This window comes from Diceros bicornis, chromosome 32 (genome assembly GCF_020826845.1).
Source record: "Diceros bicornis minor isolate mBicDic1 chromosome 32, mDicBic1.mat.cur, whole genome shotgun sequence".
NCBI classification, from domain to species: Eukaryota; Metazoa; Chordata; class Mammalia; order Perissodactyla; family Rhinocerotidae; genus Diceros; species Diceros bicornis.
Window position 1 is genome coordinate 36,370,908 of NC_080771.1, and position 16,436 is coordinate 36,387,343.

Consider the following 16,436-nt stretch of genomic DNA (forward strand, 5'->3'; position numbering starts at 1 on the left):
CGGTCAGCGCCTGGCAGACAGTTAGCACATGCTGTGAGGGCTACTAACCGACAGCCAGCATCTACTGAGTGCCTGCTCCCTGCTGGGCATGCTGCGAAACACGTTATGTTCCCCCAGTTACCAGCTCCTCGCAATGGCCCTGCGAGCAGGCACTGTTAGCCCAATTTCGAGATGAGGAAACTGAGACTCAGAGGAGGTACGTCACCTGCCTCAGGTCCCCAGGCGACCCCAACCCAGGCCTGCTTGAAGGTCCAGCCCCTTGGCTTTTGTAGTAGGGTTCAAGCCAAACTCTGCAGCTTTTCCTGCCGGGAAAGTTATGAACTCAATTTAACCTGCAGCCCTGGATAAAATAATCTCCAAGTGACTTTTCATAATGACAATACAGTGTTAGAGTAATTTCCTTCAGTAAAACAATTTTAAAAGGCAAGCGCAATTCCTGAGAAGGGGGCCTTTAGCTGGCCAGCCCCCAGCCCCCAGACTCCCCTGCCAGCAGGGCCTGTCCACAGAGCGGAGGCCGTGCATCACCCCAGCAGTCCCTGCAAGCAGGTGCATGAAGACTTAATTGGAGAATTACATCAGCTAGTGCCAGACCCTCCAAATACCCCGAGGACAGATGATGTTGAAGTGCTGCGATTTGCTGGCCCCAGAAACTATTGTCTCTGTTCTTACAATAGCCACTGTTAATAGCCATCTATTTGCAGTTCGGTGCTTTTTCCAGAATAAGCAGGCTTTTGGCAGGCACGGTTGTTTTAAGGCTTAAAATAAGTTCAAGAGAAGTTTGAGACGTTCTAATTAGTCAAAACTGCAAATAATACAATGCTGCCAAGGGTCAGCCTGTTCTTGGTGCCACTCTGGGATTTAACCAACGTTTCAAAGCTGTAAAGCACAAGGGCAAGGGGTTTCCGTCTGTCCTCTGGACCAGGACAGTCTCTGTAATTCTCTCCAGGCAAGTAGGAGCCGGAGCTGGCCACCAGCATGCTGTCAGTGCTTGAAGGGCACAACCCCACTCCCAGGACCCCAAAATGAAGGAACCCAGACTGCTCTCCGGGAGTTAAACTCTAAGACCATCACACATTGGCTCAGCCAGGCAACCTGAGTTCAAATCCTGGTCTCAGGCAGGGCGGCTTTGCACGGGTTGTTTTATCTCTCTGCACCTCAGGCTTGACATTTGTGAAAAGATAATGACACCTACTTCATCAGAACATGACGAGGACCACATATAGTAACGCCTTCAAAACACTCCCTCGAATGGCCCCCGGCACCTTGCAGGAGCTCGACTAGTGGCAGCACTTTCTGTCCTTATTGCTGGTATTATTGTTATTATCAAAATTATCATTATCACCATCATCATCATCATCGTCATTATCAAAGCAGAGATTTGCAGTCACCCAAAACAGTTACTCTTACTCCCAAGACAGGAAGTGCATGGAAAGACACTGAAGGATAAACACATCTTAAGAAAACGTCCATTAGCAGGGGCTTAGCCAGCCACTGTAGCATAAAAGAGGAAAAACTATTCATTCATTCATTCAACAAATATTCCCTGAGGTCCTACCCTGTGCAACACATGATCCTAAGCATTGGGGATGGGGAGAGAATGCAGTCCTGCCCTCCTGGAGCTTGGAATCAACAGGGGCAGGTGGACAGGACATTAGTGATGGACACTGGCAGCTGGGAGTGTTGGAGTAGGCACGGATGGGTGCTTCGGGGGACCTACTGTGGTATAGGGCATCAGAGAGGGCCTCCCTGAGGAAGCGGTGGTCCAGCCAAGCCCAAAGAATGGAGACAAAGACGGTTCCAGGCAGAAAGGGACCAGAGGTAGCGAGGACTGGAGGGAAAGCAGGTCACCATGTGGAACAGATGGGAGTTCTGAGTGGTGGATGTTCATGCAGGCGGCAGTGGGGGTGGGTTGGAGGGGCAGAGAGGTAGGTGCTGGTGGGGACCACGTAGAGGAGCTTTCATCAACAGACTTTGAATGTTCCATGCATCCTGCAAGATTCACCCGATGCCATCAACTGTTTGATTCCTCACTCCCCCAGCCTGACTCCCAACTCAACCATAGGTGGGCATGCGGGGAGAGAATGTGCTGTGGTGTGTGGACATTTCCCTGGCGCTAGTCTGCCCTGGTTGAGTAGTATGGAGCCCAAGGATGCCGGGGTACCTGGAGGCTGAGGTGCTGCTGCCCACTGCCCAACCCCCTTTCTGTTGAGTCTCTCCCCACGGTGCCCCTACCCTTCTCTCCCAAGTGGTCTCCTCACCACACGCAGCTCTGCTCTTCCCCTCCTCCTCCCACGCTGCCTGCACGCCTCACACCCCAGCCACTGATCCTCCTCTGCCTCCAGAAACCCTGGAGGACCGGGGTGGCCCCTTCTGTTCTACACACCAGTCTTGCAAACGTGGTTAGTGGACCCTCCTTGCATTGCTCTTTCTGAGTGCAGCCACGTGCAGTGGCCGGTTCGAGGTCCTGGGGAGGATCCGGGATCCACAGGTCACATCTGCCTCGAGAGGTGGGGGAGGGGTGGCAGCGCTTGCATTCGCCTCCCGTGACTTAGTTTATCTTTCAATTTACCTTCTCACTTATTTCCTGACTTGACATCTCCTTGCGAGCAAGGACTGCGTCTAGAAGGTTCTGTGACCTGACGCATTACCACACACAGTAAATGCTCACTAAACATTTGCCTAGAGAAAACAACATGAGCTGCTACATTGCAGATTCACAATTGCAGCTTCTTATACGGAACAAGAGTGATTAATTCCTGGGTGGTTTTGCGGAAGCAATGGTGAGCAGCTTTCCTAGCAATGGAGAGAGCGAGAACAGGGATTCCCACACTGGGCACTACAAAGTGACAGGTTTTCAGACGGCCTTGAGAGGATCTGCCTTCCATTTCCAGCTGATTCCTGTTAAGCAGAGCATTTCGTCAGACAACTGCCCACCAGACCAAGGGTTGAGGCAATGATGCATCGCTGGAGTGGTTGGGCAGTGTCGGCACCAGACAGGGCTCAGACCTGCCACCTATGGCTGGGAGCCCTCTTCAGCCTCACCGGCACTTCATCTGTTTCCAAGGCTGAGGAGCTGGTGGTTTGGAGAGATGCAGAGAGGGAGGAGGAGGAGGAGGAGGAGAGGAAGGTAGCCTGCCTAGCTCAGTCCAGATGACTTTCCAGTCCCTATGGCAGCATTGCAATGGGGAAGCCATGATAGGGATGCTGGAGAGGGAGGTTGCGACCAGAGTGTGGGGTGGGGGCCCTGGAACAATGAAGGGAAAGGGAAAAGATGGGTGCAGGAAGGGAGAGAGGGAAGATATGAGGGTGGGGAGAGCAGAGCGCTGAGAAGAGACGGGCAAAGGGCCAGGCCAGTGATGTCGCCTGGCTTGGCATCTCGGGTTGGGAGGGATTGATATGGACTCATGGGGGGTGCAGGCAGAGCATTTTCCCAGTTGCGGAATTTTATTCACGTGGATGGGGTAAGGGGACAGGCTCAGAGAACCATACTTGCTCGTAACCTCCAAAATAACACCCCTGTCCTCCCAAAATACCCGCATCCAGGATCTGAGAGAAGAGACAGTAGATATATAAGGAACTAAGACAGAAAAATATAATTTTAGGAACTAGATTGCCAATTTCTGAGTTTGCAGTGAAAAATAACTGGTCCAGGAGCATAGTGTGATAATCACGGTCTTTCATCCCAGTGAAGGTGTCATCTTTGAACCATGTAGCCACAGTGCCCTTCCTGACAGCATAGGATTCCCTTCCAGAATCCCCCTTTCCCCATGTGCATGATCTTGAATCACCAGTGCATACCTCGCTGCAGGCACCTAACCTAACCCAGCTGGTGGAAGGGTCCCTGGGACTTGGGTCCTGTGTGGGACGATGCTGGGGCTGGAAAGATAGCAAAGCAGTTCTTGCTGCCACATTCCTGACCCATCTCCAGGCCCGATCCCCAGCCTACCTTTCCAGTAGGGAGCCCCCAAATTCTTCTGGGAGCTCCCTTTTGGCTTACATGGCTGGAGTCAGTTTCTTTGGCTTGCATCTGAAGAAGATCCCCAACTGACGCAAGTGAAGCCTGCAGACTTTAAAATCACGCTGGTCTTCAGGTCACGCGTTCACTCCAGGAGCAAACATTCATTGAGCTCCTGCTGTGTGCACCAGCTGCGGATTCTACAATGGTGAACGGTGCTCGTGGCCTTTGGCTCTCGGGAACCATGCCCAGTTGGGATCTCTTGGCACTGGGGAGAACTGCTCATTGTCATTTAGAGGATAAAGGCTGTTATTGGCCCCACTTCACAAATGACTTAAACTTCACTTTGACGTTGGAAGGAGCCTTCATGGCCCTCTGGCTTTGGTGCCTGATGCCTCAATAGCAGATCACTGTCCTTGAGAGTGAGTGATCCTCCGGCAAGGCTGCTCACAAGTCCCACAGGGCCTCCAGGCTTGGAGTTTCTGTGTTTCCTCCTTCAGCTGATTGCCCAGGAGTGCATCACACAAATGCACGGAGTCCTCCGTTAGTCAGAGACAGCCAGACTCGGCCTGGCCAGCAGCTGCTTCTCTGCCTTCTCTGTGTTCCCTCTAGTGGAAAACATTAAAGGAGCACATAGCCAATAACTCGTTTTGAACGAGCCCCAGTAGGCAATTATTGATTGAATAGCCCCAGTAGCTATCATTGATTGAATGCTCAATGCTCTTGGCACAGTGCTAAGTGCTTCAATAGGCCCCTCTTTTAATCCTCCCACCAACCAGCCGATGTCTGAGTTTCAGTTTACAGAGGAGGAGACTGCAGGTCAGAGAGGTTGGGGGACATGCTCATGCCAACTGGCTGGTAAGTGGAGGAACATGGCCTCACACTCTGCTCCTTCTGCCCAGAGCCAGGGCCCACTCCACCATACTGTACTCCCTTAAGAAGTAAGATGAGCTGCCACTGGTGTGCTAGAAGGACAGCCCAGGACCCTGTCCCCCCAGAGGAGAAGGATCTAGCATGGAAGACAGAGGTGTTTTCCCATCTGCTGCTCTCATCACTCCACTCAGCTAAGGGGGTGGGCTGGGAGGTGGGGCTGGGGAACAACAGGGCACTTTAGCGCCCTGGAGTCAGGCCTTGCCCTGTCAGCAAGACCCCAAAGCACCCGCTGCTCTTCTGTGGATGGCAGGGAGGGAGCAGGATTTGGAAACAACCATGGGTTTGAATATTGGATATGGGCCTCCTCTTCCAATAAATGGGAATATTTACCTATCTCTTGGGGTGATTGTGGGAATTAAATGTCTGGAAAACTGCACCACGAGTAGCACATCAGTTTGTCACATGCCCTCAAAGCATCTGACAGCAGTACCACTAGTGGTCGTTTAGAACCTGGTTCCCAGGACCCAGGGCACCTTCTCAAGAAGTAGTGGGATCCGTCTGTAGCCCTGGACCCCACTTCCTGCACCAACGCTGCCCAGCGGGTGGAAGCGGCGTGGTCATTCCCTAGGACAAGCACCTCCTGTGCTGGGACAAGAGGGCTTCACCCGTGCGGTGGTTCACGGTCTGACAGCGGGGTCCCTGTGAAGCCCTGTTCTCCTTCCTTGCCTTCTCTCCTGCAAAGCGCCCCCCCGCCCCTCCACTGGTCCTTTCTTCCTTGGCCTTCAGCGCTGCCTCTCACATTCCTTGGAAAGAGTCTCTGCCTCCACCTCTGTTATTCATCCTCGCCAGCCAGGGTTAATCTCCAGGTTCTCATAGTATCCCTCACCTGCTGGAAAAACTGCTAGAACCTTCCATGCTGGTGGAAAATGTCCTCAGCCTCCCAGTTATGCTTTGCTTTGAGTTTCTGGCTCTCACCTATTGGCGTGATCCAACCTGAGGGATCAGATTTTATGCAAAGTTGCTTCTACTCCTATACCTTCTCCACTCACCTCCCTTCTTTCTCGTGAGGCATTTCCTGTCCCTCTCTCCAGGGTTTGTTTTAAATTATGGGAGAGTCTCATTATTCTCATTTTCTTGCTGCAGAGCTTTTTTTAGTACTTTCCATCTTTCAGCTGTGTTTTCCATTTCCTTTGCTCCCGGCAGCTCCCAGTTTCCAGTGGAGGTGAACAAAGCAGACAGGAGATCTGAAAGAGGGGGGCTGGAGCCTGGAAAACCAGCTGTCGTGATGGGGGTGTGGGAGCATGTGAAACTGAGTAGGAGAGAAAGAAAAAGGAAACTGGGTTTTGGGGAAAATGACCAGTAAAGTAAAACCAGATTGGCCTGTGTGGACAGGAGCCACAGGGGGAATTATCTGACTAATTTATATGGCTGGGGAGAGACACCCAGATAATTATTTTGGTCTGTGGCAGGGCAGGGCAAGTCCCTTTGAACCAGATTGAGAAGGTGGAGGGGAAGCCAAAAAATGGGGTCAGGACCAGGTCAACGCAGAGGCCTGGCTGCACCAGAGCAGAAAAGCCATGAACGTTGACAGGGACCCAAATCCAGGATGGGCCGAGGTCAGCTGGGGGTCAACGGCAAGGACATCTGGCCCACGGAGCAGGCGCTGGGGTGCCTCTCCAGGCCGTGTGCTCACAGCTCCCTGTGGTCCTCCTCTCTGGGACCTCCTTGTACCAGGCCGGGCTCATCCTCAGTCACCGTGATTGGCTCACCCAGGACAGTGGCCAAAGCTGGGCGATGAGAATCAGCCCTGGGGCCGATGCTGCAATTGCTGGGACTGAGGTGCTGTCTCGTGTGCCCCTCTATGGGAAGGGTGGGCCGGAGCTGTGGGCTGCCATCTTTGCCTCCATTTGGGAATCCTCGGCCTGGAATGAATCCTCCCCGAGGAAGGCAGAGCCGAGAGAGGGAGGATTCAGATTCTCCTGTGATGTTCCACCACCTGGCCCAGCCACGCCCTGGACTTTTTAGGATCTGAGCCAAGAAGTTTCCCTCTTCTTTGCTTAAGCCAGTTTCAATTCGGTTTCTGCCATGCAACTCAAAAGAAGTCTTACCCAATGCAGTGAATGCCTCCCTCAGAGAGCAAACATGAGATCAGAGGCAGCAGGCACTGAGAGGGGAGAGGTGAGGGACAGTGACGTGTGGGATCGGCTGGCACTGGCTCCTGGAAACTGTGTGCATCTCTTCCCAACTTATGACCAGTGACTCGGCGCTGGGAGCTTGAAATCGGCTGTGAAGGAGGATTTACACCATGGAATGTAGCAGACACTACAAATCATGGCTTTTTGTCCCTCCTCCAAACCCTGAACACCAGTTGCTAAACATTTACCAGCACTCCACTAGCCATATACTCGGAAGGGCCGGGCTCATGCGGGGCCTAGCTTCCTGGAGGACGGGCCTAAGCATCTTAAGGCACTTGACCCCCAATCTCTGCAGGTCAAGTTGACCAGAGCATTGCCAACATTCCCCTGCACCCTGGGCTGCACAGACCAGCCCACAGCTGAATTACATTTGAGCAAAGAGGAAAAGGACTGAAACAGGCAATTCTCCAGCTGCCTCCCTTCTATTTCTTCTCTCGCAACTTAGTTGCTTTTTACCCGGGTACTTGTATTAGGACTCTTGGAAAGAAGTGACAGAAACTTAAATCAAACTGACTTAGGCAAAAAAGAGATGAATGAGTCCAGGGGCTGTTGTGGCTTCAGACACAGCTGCATTTAGAGGCTCCGACAATGGCCTAAGGCCTCAATTTTTCTCCACCTCTTGGCTTGCTCTCCTCTGAGGACCCGCAGGCCCGGGCTTGCAGCTGACCCTGCGCAGCGCAGGCAGAAAATGAGATTCTCTTGTACCATTTACAAGAAAAACCCTTTGGCTCTCACGGTTCTGGCCTGAGTGACTTGCGCACCCCTGGACCAAGCACCAAAGCCAGAGGAAGGGTGGCTTGAACTGGCCACGCCCACTCCATGATTCAAGCTTTGGGTAAAAATTCAAGAGGTCAAAATTCTCGACCAAAAGGAGGCCTTGACTTGTGATTCTGGGGAGAATTATCACTTGTGAGAGTCTAGCTTCCCAACCTAAACTCTGACCCTGAGCTCCCGTAAGATACAGGAGCATCTGTCTTACATGATGTAAGACACCCAAACCAAAACAATAACCACGGAGACGCCCCTGCTCCACCTGTCAGGGGGGTCCAGCATGGGCTTCTTCTTGCTGGTGGGTGAGGGATGGGTGTCCCGGCTGACCTCACTGCCCACTGGCCCACTGGGGTGAGCTTGGCTGGACTGGAGCCAGAAGCCCTGCCTGGACCGTGAGCAGGCTGCTGGCTCTCCTGGGGACCTGACCGGGAGCTGGCCACACTCCCCCATGTGCTAGCACTTTCCTCCCTTACTCTGAGGTCAGCACCTGTGGCCTCATGCCTGCTGTCTGTGGATATGGATGCAGATTTTTCCCATAGAGGGTTCATGCACCTAAAATTTCCTTCTAGGAGAGCAGGGAATCCCGCTGTGAGGGCTCTGTGACCTCTGGCCAGGGGTCTCTCTGGGCCTCATTTTTCCCATCTGTGTTGTGCTGTTACTCATCGGATGGCAGCGCTTTTATAGAGGGTGTTTGTTTGTCTGTCCAGCATCCTCTCACCTTCTAGAATAGCATCACGGTTTCCCCAGGGACCCCACTTCCCAGATCGTGTGATCTTGGCAAGGACATAGGTCAGGGTTCTGGGTGCTCCACTGATGGAGGGCTGGGTGAGCACCAGGCTCAGCTGCCAGACCCTTTCCCCTGGGAATTTGAATTATTTTGTCAAATTGTATCTTCACAACATACATACAGAAGTCCAGAGTAATCTTCAGAGTTTCTCATATTTTATGACTTAAAGGAAAATAAATCGGTTATATAGATATCAGCACGACCCATAACCACACACAAAAATTATATGGGAAGAGTTTGAATTCTATAGTAACTCATCTACATCCATATGTTTTCTCACAATTATTAGTATATTCACACAACTATTAACCAAGGAATTAAAAGTTCAGAAACTATTATTCTTTATTCAATCTTTTAAAGTTGCTGCATAAAATTTTTAAAAATGATACAAACCACATTAAACCCAAAAATCCAATTTCCTTTGCTCCTTCGGAGTTTGAACTTGGAACAGACCAAGAATGGCAGAAAAAAGTTGGCACACTAAGTAAGTAAGTGTATGAATTCCTGCTCCCCGATCCCTGAGCCAGGCTTGTTTCTGCCCAAGATCTGCGTGTCCAACTCTGCCTTCTCATCTCTGAGCTGGTCTTATCCTTCCAAGAAGTTCCTCTTTGCTTATGTGGGCTGGAGTTGGGGTTTCTGTCACGGCTGTGACAGGCTTCACGTCTGTGAAGCCTGACCTGGAGCAACCGTCAGCAGCTCTGGGCACGGAGCTGGCTGCTCAGGAAGCATGGGCTCCTTCTCACCTGTGGGGTGAGGAAGGCGACCCCTGGCAAGGCCTAGAGCAGGGGAAAAGGGCTCCCCCCATCCAGTACATCAGAGGCGGGGCAGCTCAGGCCCGGCCTCCGCTCGCCATCCAGTCCCTCTCCCTGGGCTCTGAGAAGGCCGGCACACGGCCAGCCCACGTTCAGGGTGCTTAGAGCGGGCCTCCCGTGTTGGATAACAGAATTTCCAGGAGAATGCAGTCTTGCCTGGTGAAAGTGTGAGCACAGATGTCACGACAAAGCCAGGACATGCGCAGGGCCAGAGGAGCAGAGTGAAGGCCCCAGGCGCTGACGACGGCACACGGTGCCTCTGCGAAGTGCAGAGGCGTGTGGGAAGCCCTTTCCCGCTCGAGTGGCCTCTGTTGGTAATATAGAGAGGTGGGCTCCGGGCCGGCAGCCAGAGCAGCAGACAGCAGCTCACGCTGGGAGTGTATCTGTGCAGATGCCGTGCTGAGCAAAGGCCTCCCCAGGGTGGTCTCACTTCTTCCCCCAACAGCCTTTGAAGTGGCGGCCTGCCTTTCTCCACTTTCTCACAGGTGAAGACATGGAGGCGCGTTTGTTCCTTTAACTTTTCATTCATTGCTCATCCATCAACTGACTGTGCAACTCTGATGCCTAGTACAAAACAGTGATCCTGCCCTCATGGAGTTTACATCCTCGCCGGGGCGGTGAACAAGACGACGGACCGAGGGCTGGCCCAAAGAGGACCTGGGGCTGGGGGCTGTGTCAGGGATCCCCAGGTTCGACCATTCCCTAGGAGGACTCCCAGGACTCAGGGTAGAGTCGTACACACGGCTGAGGTTTATTGCAGTGAAAGGACACAAGCAAAACCAGCAAAGCGAGGGAGAGGTGCAGACAGTGAAGAGTGGAGGAAACCAGGCACAGCTTCCAGGGTCCTCTCTAGCAGTGTTGCACAGGCCGGACACACTGAATCCCCCAGCAATGGGTGGCGACAGCACGTGTGGAGTGTGATCTACCAGGGATGTGCACGAGGGACTCTGAGCCCAGGGATTCACTGGGGGCTGGTCACATAGGCCCCCTCTGCCCCGCATGTACAAGAATTCCTGACTCCCAGAAGGAAAACAGGTGTTCAGCATAAACAAGGCTCACAATGATACTAATAGTTGCTGGAAAATGCCAGATGGAATCTGGCAGCCAATCCTGATAAGCAAAATCAGGGTAGAAAGAAACTTCCCAAAGCTGACAGAGCACCCGCCCCAAATTCTGGTGAGGATTTAAGGAGCTGGCTCACTCCTGCCTGGTCCCCGCTGCACCCCTGCCTCCTCCCCTCCTCCTCCTCAGAGCCACAGGGCGTCCATTTAAAGCACCAGCCAGGTCAGTGTCTGCCGGTGGCCCCTCTCACTCTGAGTATGAACTAGCAAGGTTACAGGCTCTGGACGTGGGCACAACTCCTTCCTCGTCCCCTCTCAGGCCTCACCTCCACCTCTCCCCCCTGCCCTGCTCTGCTTTTCTCCCTGGACCTGCCATGTGTTTACATTTTTATTAGCTCACTGTTTCTTCCTCGCCAGCCCTGGAATGTAACCCAGAGGGAATGGACTTGACTTGTTCACAGTTTTGTCCCCCGTAAACCCGTGTGACTGTAGGTGATCAGGTTATCATCTTTAAGGTGAGCCTCACTCTCTCTGTCCCTGTTGTGAGCCTTCACACGTTCTTTCTGTTCCCGCCTCTGTGATGCTGAGGCCTCTCTGTTCCTTGTCCCCGAAGAGCAGATGGGATGTAAGCACATCATCGCCTTCTCTGCAAAGCCCAAGACCCACTCTCAGGATGTGACAGGAGAAGAGAAGGGCCCCCGAACCAAACTCAGGCTTACCTGCCCCGTGGCTGGAGTCATCGAATTCCACCTGGCAGAGGTAGCCGGTGTTCCAGACGTAGAGGCAGGCCGACGCATCGTAGGAGACCCAGAGTGGCTTCAGCCGAGGGTCGTAGACACTGTCCCTCCAGCGTATGTTGATGGGGGACTGCCGAGTGCCCCATGGTGTGGAGGCGGGGCCCTTCCACAAGGAGTGCACTGGGGGAGAGAAGGAAGAGGAAACTCTGATGCATCAGCCATTCGAGCCTCAGAGGGAGCAGGCAGAAACTGTGGCAAATGAGATCCTAGATGAGCCAGCACTCCAGAACTGGCCCAGCATGGGGCCTGGGGGACGCCAGACCGCTGGGCAGCTTAGCCCTGCCCACGTGCGTGGTGCCCTGCCCCTCCCCCACCCACCTCTGCTCCGTCTCCACCAGGGGCTCAGGGGCAAGGCAGGAGAGTGAGGATGAGCAGCTTGGTGTCTGGGGGTGGTGTGGCCGGGGGTGAGTAGGGGGTCTGGTGGGGAGGGAGGTGGAGTGCAGAGTGGTTAGGAACCTCTTCCCAGTCATATCATGCCCACCTGGATGGTACGGAGGATACCTCTAAGTCTTATCCTTCAACCCCTCCTATAAGGAGGAGGTGACACTACTCCAGCAGCATGAAAATTAAGCAGAATGGCCCCCCACCCATTTTCTTGAGGTTCCTGCTGCTCTGGGCTGCTGCCAGACCTGGCAGGGTTTTCTCTGTTCTTTGTAGATTCTCGAGGGGCCCCCCACAAACCCTTCTGCTAACGGCCACCCAAGACCTGAAATTCCACCGTTAGATCAAAGTGTCTGGCTTCCCTATGAAAGTGGAAGTGTTGCTAAAGGAAATCCTATATATACAAATTTTTTAAAAAATCATTTACACCTAGATTTGAGAGAAAGCTGGGGAGGGGTGCAGAGTTGGAAGTTGAAGGGCGTCACAGTGAAGAGGCACCAGCTTTACACGTATGGGAAATGACCGTCTGGGCTACTTGTGGGCAAGAAACACGCAGCCATGTCCAAGTTCTCAAGGAATCACAGAAGCAGAGGCTGCGATGGTGGAAAGGGGCCTTGGCCATCACCTTACTCGATCCAGGGCTGCAGACGGGGGGCCTTGCAGACGGGGGGCCTGCAGGTAATGTGTGAGGTAGCTGAGGGCAGCTGACTTACTCCGGGACTGGGAGGCAGTAGGGAGAGGTATGGACTGTGGCAGGCTGGAGAGCATGGGCAGCATCTGTTGCCATATCTTTGGGGTTTTCAAGAGAAGACAAAAATAGAGATTTTCATGTGATGTCTCCCAATGTTTAAGTATGGCCAAATAATTTTGTTTAAAAGTTTTCAACATTCTGCAGGGGGACAGACCCATTTTTGGGCCAAATAACTCAGCTCTCCCTACTCACTACCTGGGTTATTGGGCAAGTTATTTCCCTCCCTCCCTCCCCAGCCTCGGTTTCCTCCTCTGGAAGGAGAATTATAGCGTAGAATGATAGCGGGTTCGCGGAGATTCTCTGAGATAGCTCGGGAATACATGTTAGCTGCCGCACCTGCCCTGCAGCCTGGCACAGACACTGTCTTCAGGCTCACAATTCCTTCAGTCCCTGAAATGCTGACTCTGTGCTTAGGGAAGGGGCGGCCTGGAATGCTCTGCAGGCACATCCTGCCCTCCAGCTGGGCCTTCTCATTTCATGACGGATGAATGGATAACAGCAGACTCATGAGCCGACGAAATTGACCTGCACCTTTGTCCGCGTGTCTTTTGTTCCAGCTTCCTTCCTCTTTACTTCAGGGTCATACCAGCGGTCCTGGGTCTTCCACTGTCTGTTGTCTCCCCAAAGCCAGCACAAATCATGACTGTGTCTGAAGGGAAGCGACATTTAATAAACAGTGCAGCCTCACAAACCCCCCTTGCATCCTACCTACCGGGAAACGGGGATTCAATACGGCGGCACAACCCTCTATGCAGACAGAGCACAGGAGCTGCTAAATGACACGGAGGAAGCCGGCATCTCACCCGGAGACTCAGCTCGGCGCCTCCGACACGGAGATGCAAGGTGCGGAAGAAGGGATGTTTTCAGGTTACATTTGCTGAACTGCACGGAGGGGCCGCCAACACGAAACATCTGCGTTGAGCACAGTCTCTGCCTCCAAGTAAAAGGGGTTGCTCATCGCCGCGTGCAAAGAGGTGACCCCGCCTGAACAGGCTTGCAACGTTTGTCACGTCGGCCGTGTGTGTCCATGGCTAAAGCTCGTCCTAAGTGTTCTGCAAAGTCAGCCTCATCTTAGCTAAAGCAGGTCTCTGATAGGAAGTCATAAAATAAAATATGACTGTCTTCTTCCACCATCCAATGAATATTGATAGCGCTCCTCCTACAGGTCAAGCATTGGCCCAAGTGCAGGGAAGGATCAGAGGCACGTTGAATGGATCTGGACCCACCCCACAGCTTGCAGCCCAGCCCAGCCCTGGTGAGCCAAACTGAGAAGCCCTGCAGACGCATGAGCTAACACACCTACTAAAATGTTTGAGAACATGCAGCTGTGTGCTGGTAAGCGTTTGATGACCGGCCCTCCAGAGGAATGAGAAGCCTCGATGTGTGGTGGGGCCCATTACCACTGTGTAAATACTCCCGCAGTGGCCGATGTTAAGCTGCTGACGTGGATGTCCCCCATCACAGCCTGAGGAAGAGATGCACACTGTCGGTAAGAGGCAATCCGCACACACATACACACGGCTGGAGAACGCTGAATTGAAATGGTCCCTAAAATTATTTCTGCACACTTTGTAACTCTTTGACTTTTCTCTCTAGGCCAAATCACCAGTGATTTTCAGTTATAATTAGTAACAAACTTTCTTTTTTCCCCAAATGAAATGTTCTGCCGAATACCAACAATAAAACACTAAAGTAGAGGAAGGAATTCCTCGGGAAAGCTCAAGTCTGCCCTCCTTGGCAGCATGTATTCTGGTTTCTGTGGAAGTCTGACAGTAATAATAACTCTGCAGAGCCCTGGGATTCCCCAGGAGCAGTTTGAGGACTGCAGCATAAACTTATTTAGGTACTTGATACAAAATGTTACTCTATGCCCTACACAAGTGTGCAAAGATATGCAAGAATATGGTTTGTAATAATTAAAAATTGGATGCCACCTAATGTCCCCCAAATGGGTCATGGTTAAATACTGGAGCATCCATATGACGGCCCATGGCGATAACAACAATTAACTTATGGAGAGAGCTTGCGAGGTGCCAGGCACTGTTCGAAGCCTTTCCATGCATCACCTCATCTCATGCTTCCAACAGTGCAGTGTGATACTGAGGCTCAGAGAGGTTAAGAAACTTGCCGAGGGACACATAGCTTCAAAGTAATGGGACCAGGAGTCCGGCCTAGGTGGTCTGATGCTCTTCATGGTCGTACTAAGTATCAAAGAGGGGTAGGTACTGAGAGACCATTGTAAAAATGTCTACAGTTAAATAAGGAAAACCGAGGTGCAGATTAACACGTACAGTGCAGTGGGTTTAATGTTTTGGGTAGTCTTGCAAATGTGTAGGCACACGTTTCTGTGTGTTTGGAGGAGAGTGTCAGCAGGCTGTGTAAACTGGTCGTGGCAGTTGCCTCTGGGGATCGGGGTGGAGGGCACAGGTGGGAGGGTCTTTCTGTATGAGCACGTACCCTTCTGTGCGGCTTGACATTGACAGGTGGTTCTGGGCCGGGGCCTGAGGTTCTGCATTTCTGGCAAGCTCCTGGGTGATGCTGCTGCTACTTGTGCAGAGCCCCCACTCTGCGTGTGAGTCAATAACGTTCACTGAGAGCCTGGTGTGTGCCAGGCTTTCGACTCCTGTCATTTCATCCTTATGAGGCCTTGTGCGCCATTTAGTCATCCCATTTTACAGATGAGGAGACTGAGGCTCAGGAATGTGGAGCAGCCTGCCCAGCTCTCACCACTGACACCGGTCACCAGTGCCCACCCCAGGAGCAACTGGCTCCGAAGCCCATGCCCTTTCAACTACCCAAACCTGGAAAGTGTGGAATATTTACCTCAGAAGCAAACTTATCAGCCATCATTGCAAACCCTTTATTTGACAGAGGCAGAGACTGAGACCCACAAAGAGGGAGGGACGAGTCCAGGGTCACAGAGCATTAATGACGCAGCCAGGACGAGGCTGACTCGGAGCAGTCTCTGGACTGAGCTGGTTTGTGATCTATTTATTTAATGTCTGCTGACAATGTTCTCCCCTGGAGGGGATGTGGAGCTCTAATAACCAGCTGGCGTGGCTCATTCCCTTGCATAGTAACAGTTTGTCTTGAGGGAGAACTTGCTCCATGTCTTGTTCTGGGCATCTCACCCTCTCAACGGCCTCAGGAAACTGAAGTTAAGGACTTGCCCAAGGGCAGCGAGGGGAAAGGGACAGAGTGGAAATCTGAACCCAAGCAATCTGGCTCAAGACTGTGTCCCATTTTGAAAGACACCATAAAATGAGACAAACATCAGATTGCATCTGGAGGAACGCGAGGATCTACTTACAAGCGTTATTCCTGTTCCTCTGAGCACAGGGAGGCTGTGAGCATGATCGCTCCGGCCTTAGAGGGTGACTGTGGCGCGTCCCCCACATCTGCTTGACCAAGACGGAGAAACTTGAGGACTTCGAGGTCCTTAGCATCTTGGGTCTGTTCCCCGTGGACTCCAATAGAAAGAGGGTGATTTTTCCTACTTCTGTTCTTACTTCGATAGGGACAACCGAGGAGTGGAGTGGACTCACCTCTTTTTGTAGAAACTCACCCAAATCCCTGAGCCTAATGGTTAAATTTCAACCCGTGCCTGCCCCAGCTTCTTGGATGATGTTGGCTTTGGCTTGGGGGCGGTGGTGCACTGGGGCAAGTGGCCTGTGCTGCAGGCAGGTCCCTAGGGTCACTGTGCTTTGATCTGGTAAACAATGGGGTGAGCATGTCAGGGAGTCAGGGGAAATTTATGGAGAGCCTGCTGAGAGGATTGGGGGAGGGGGCAAGAGGCAAATAGGGCAAAGCCCTGCTCTAGGAGGCTGACCCCTCATTTGGACTGTGCGGTTCTCTGGCCTCAGGCCACTCAAGACCAGGCACAAAGCCACTCTGTGCGCACGTATAGGGAATGGTCAGTTCAAAAGTGCAGGGACGGGAATGAGCCACAGCTGCCAGAGTGGATGGGGCAGGTGAGCAGGTGCCCTGCACAGGTGACCTCTGTGCCCAGGGCTCCTGCAAAAGCAGCCAGTCCCCCTTTCTACAAAACAGACA

The 16,436-nt window shown here is 52.6% G+C and overlaps 1 protein-coding gene across 1 annotated transcript in view; it reads right to left on the reverse strand.

Moving 5' to 3' along the window:
• Window positions 1-15,829, reverse strand: part of CA5A (carbonic anhydrase 5A) — a 32,471-nt gene extending 16,642 nt beyond the window's left edge. The window contains exons 1-2 of the mRNA XM_058528644.1: window positions 15,694-15,829; window positions 11,174-11,371 (exon numbers count right to left, since the gene is read on the reverse strand). Coding sequence (XP_058384627.1) covers window positions 11,174-11,371; window positions 15,694-15,829 — 334 coding nt within the window. The remainder of the gene's footprint in view (window positions 1-11,173; window positions 11,372-15,693) is intronic.
• Window positions 15,830-16,436: the final 607 nt, after the last annotated feature.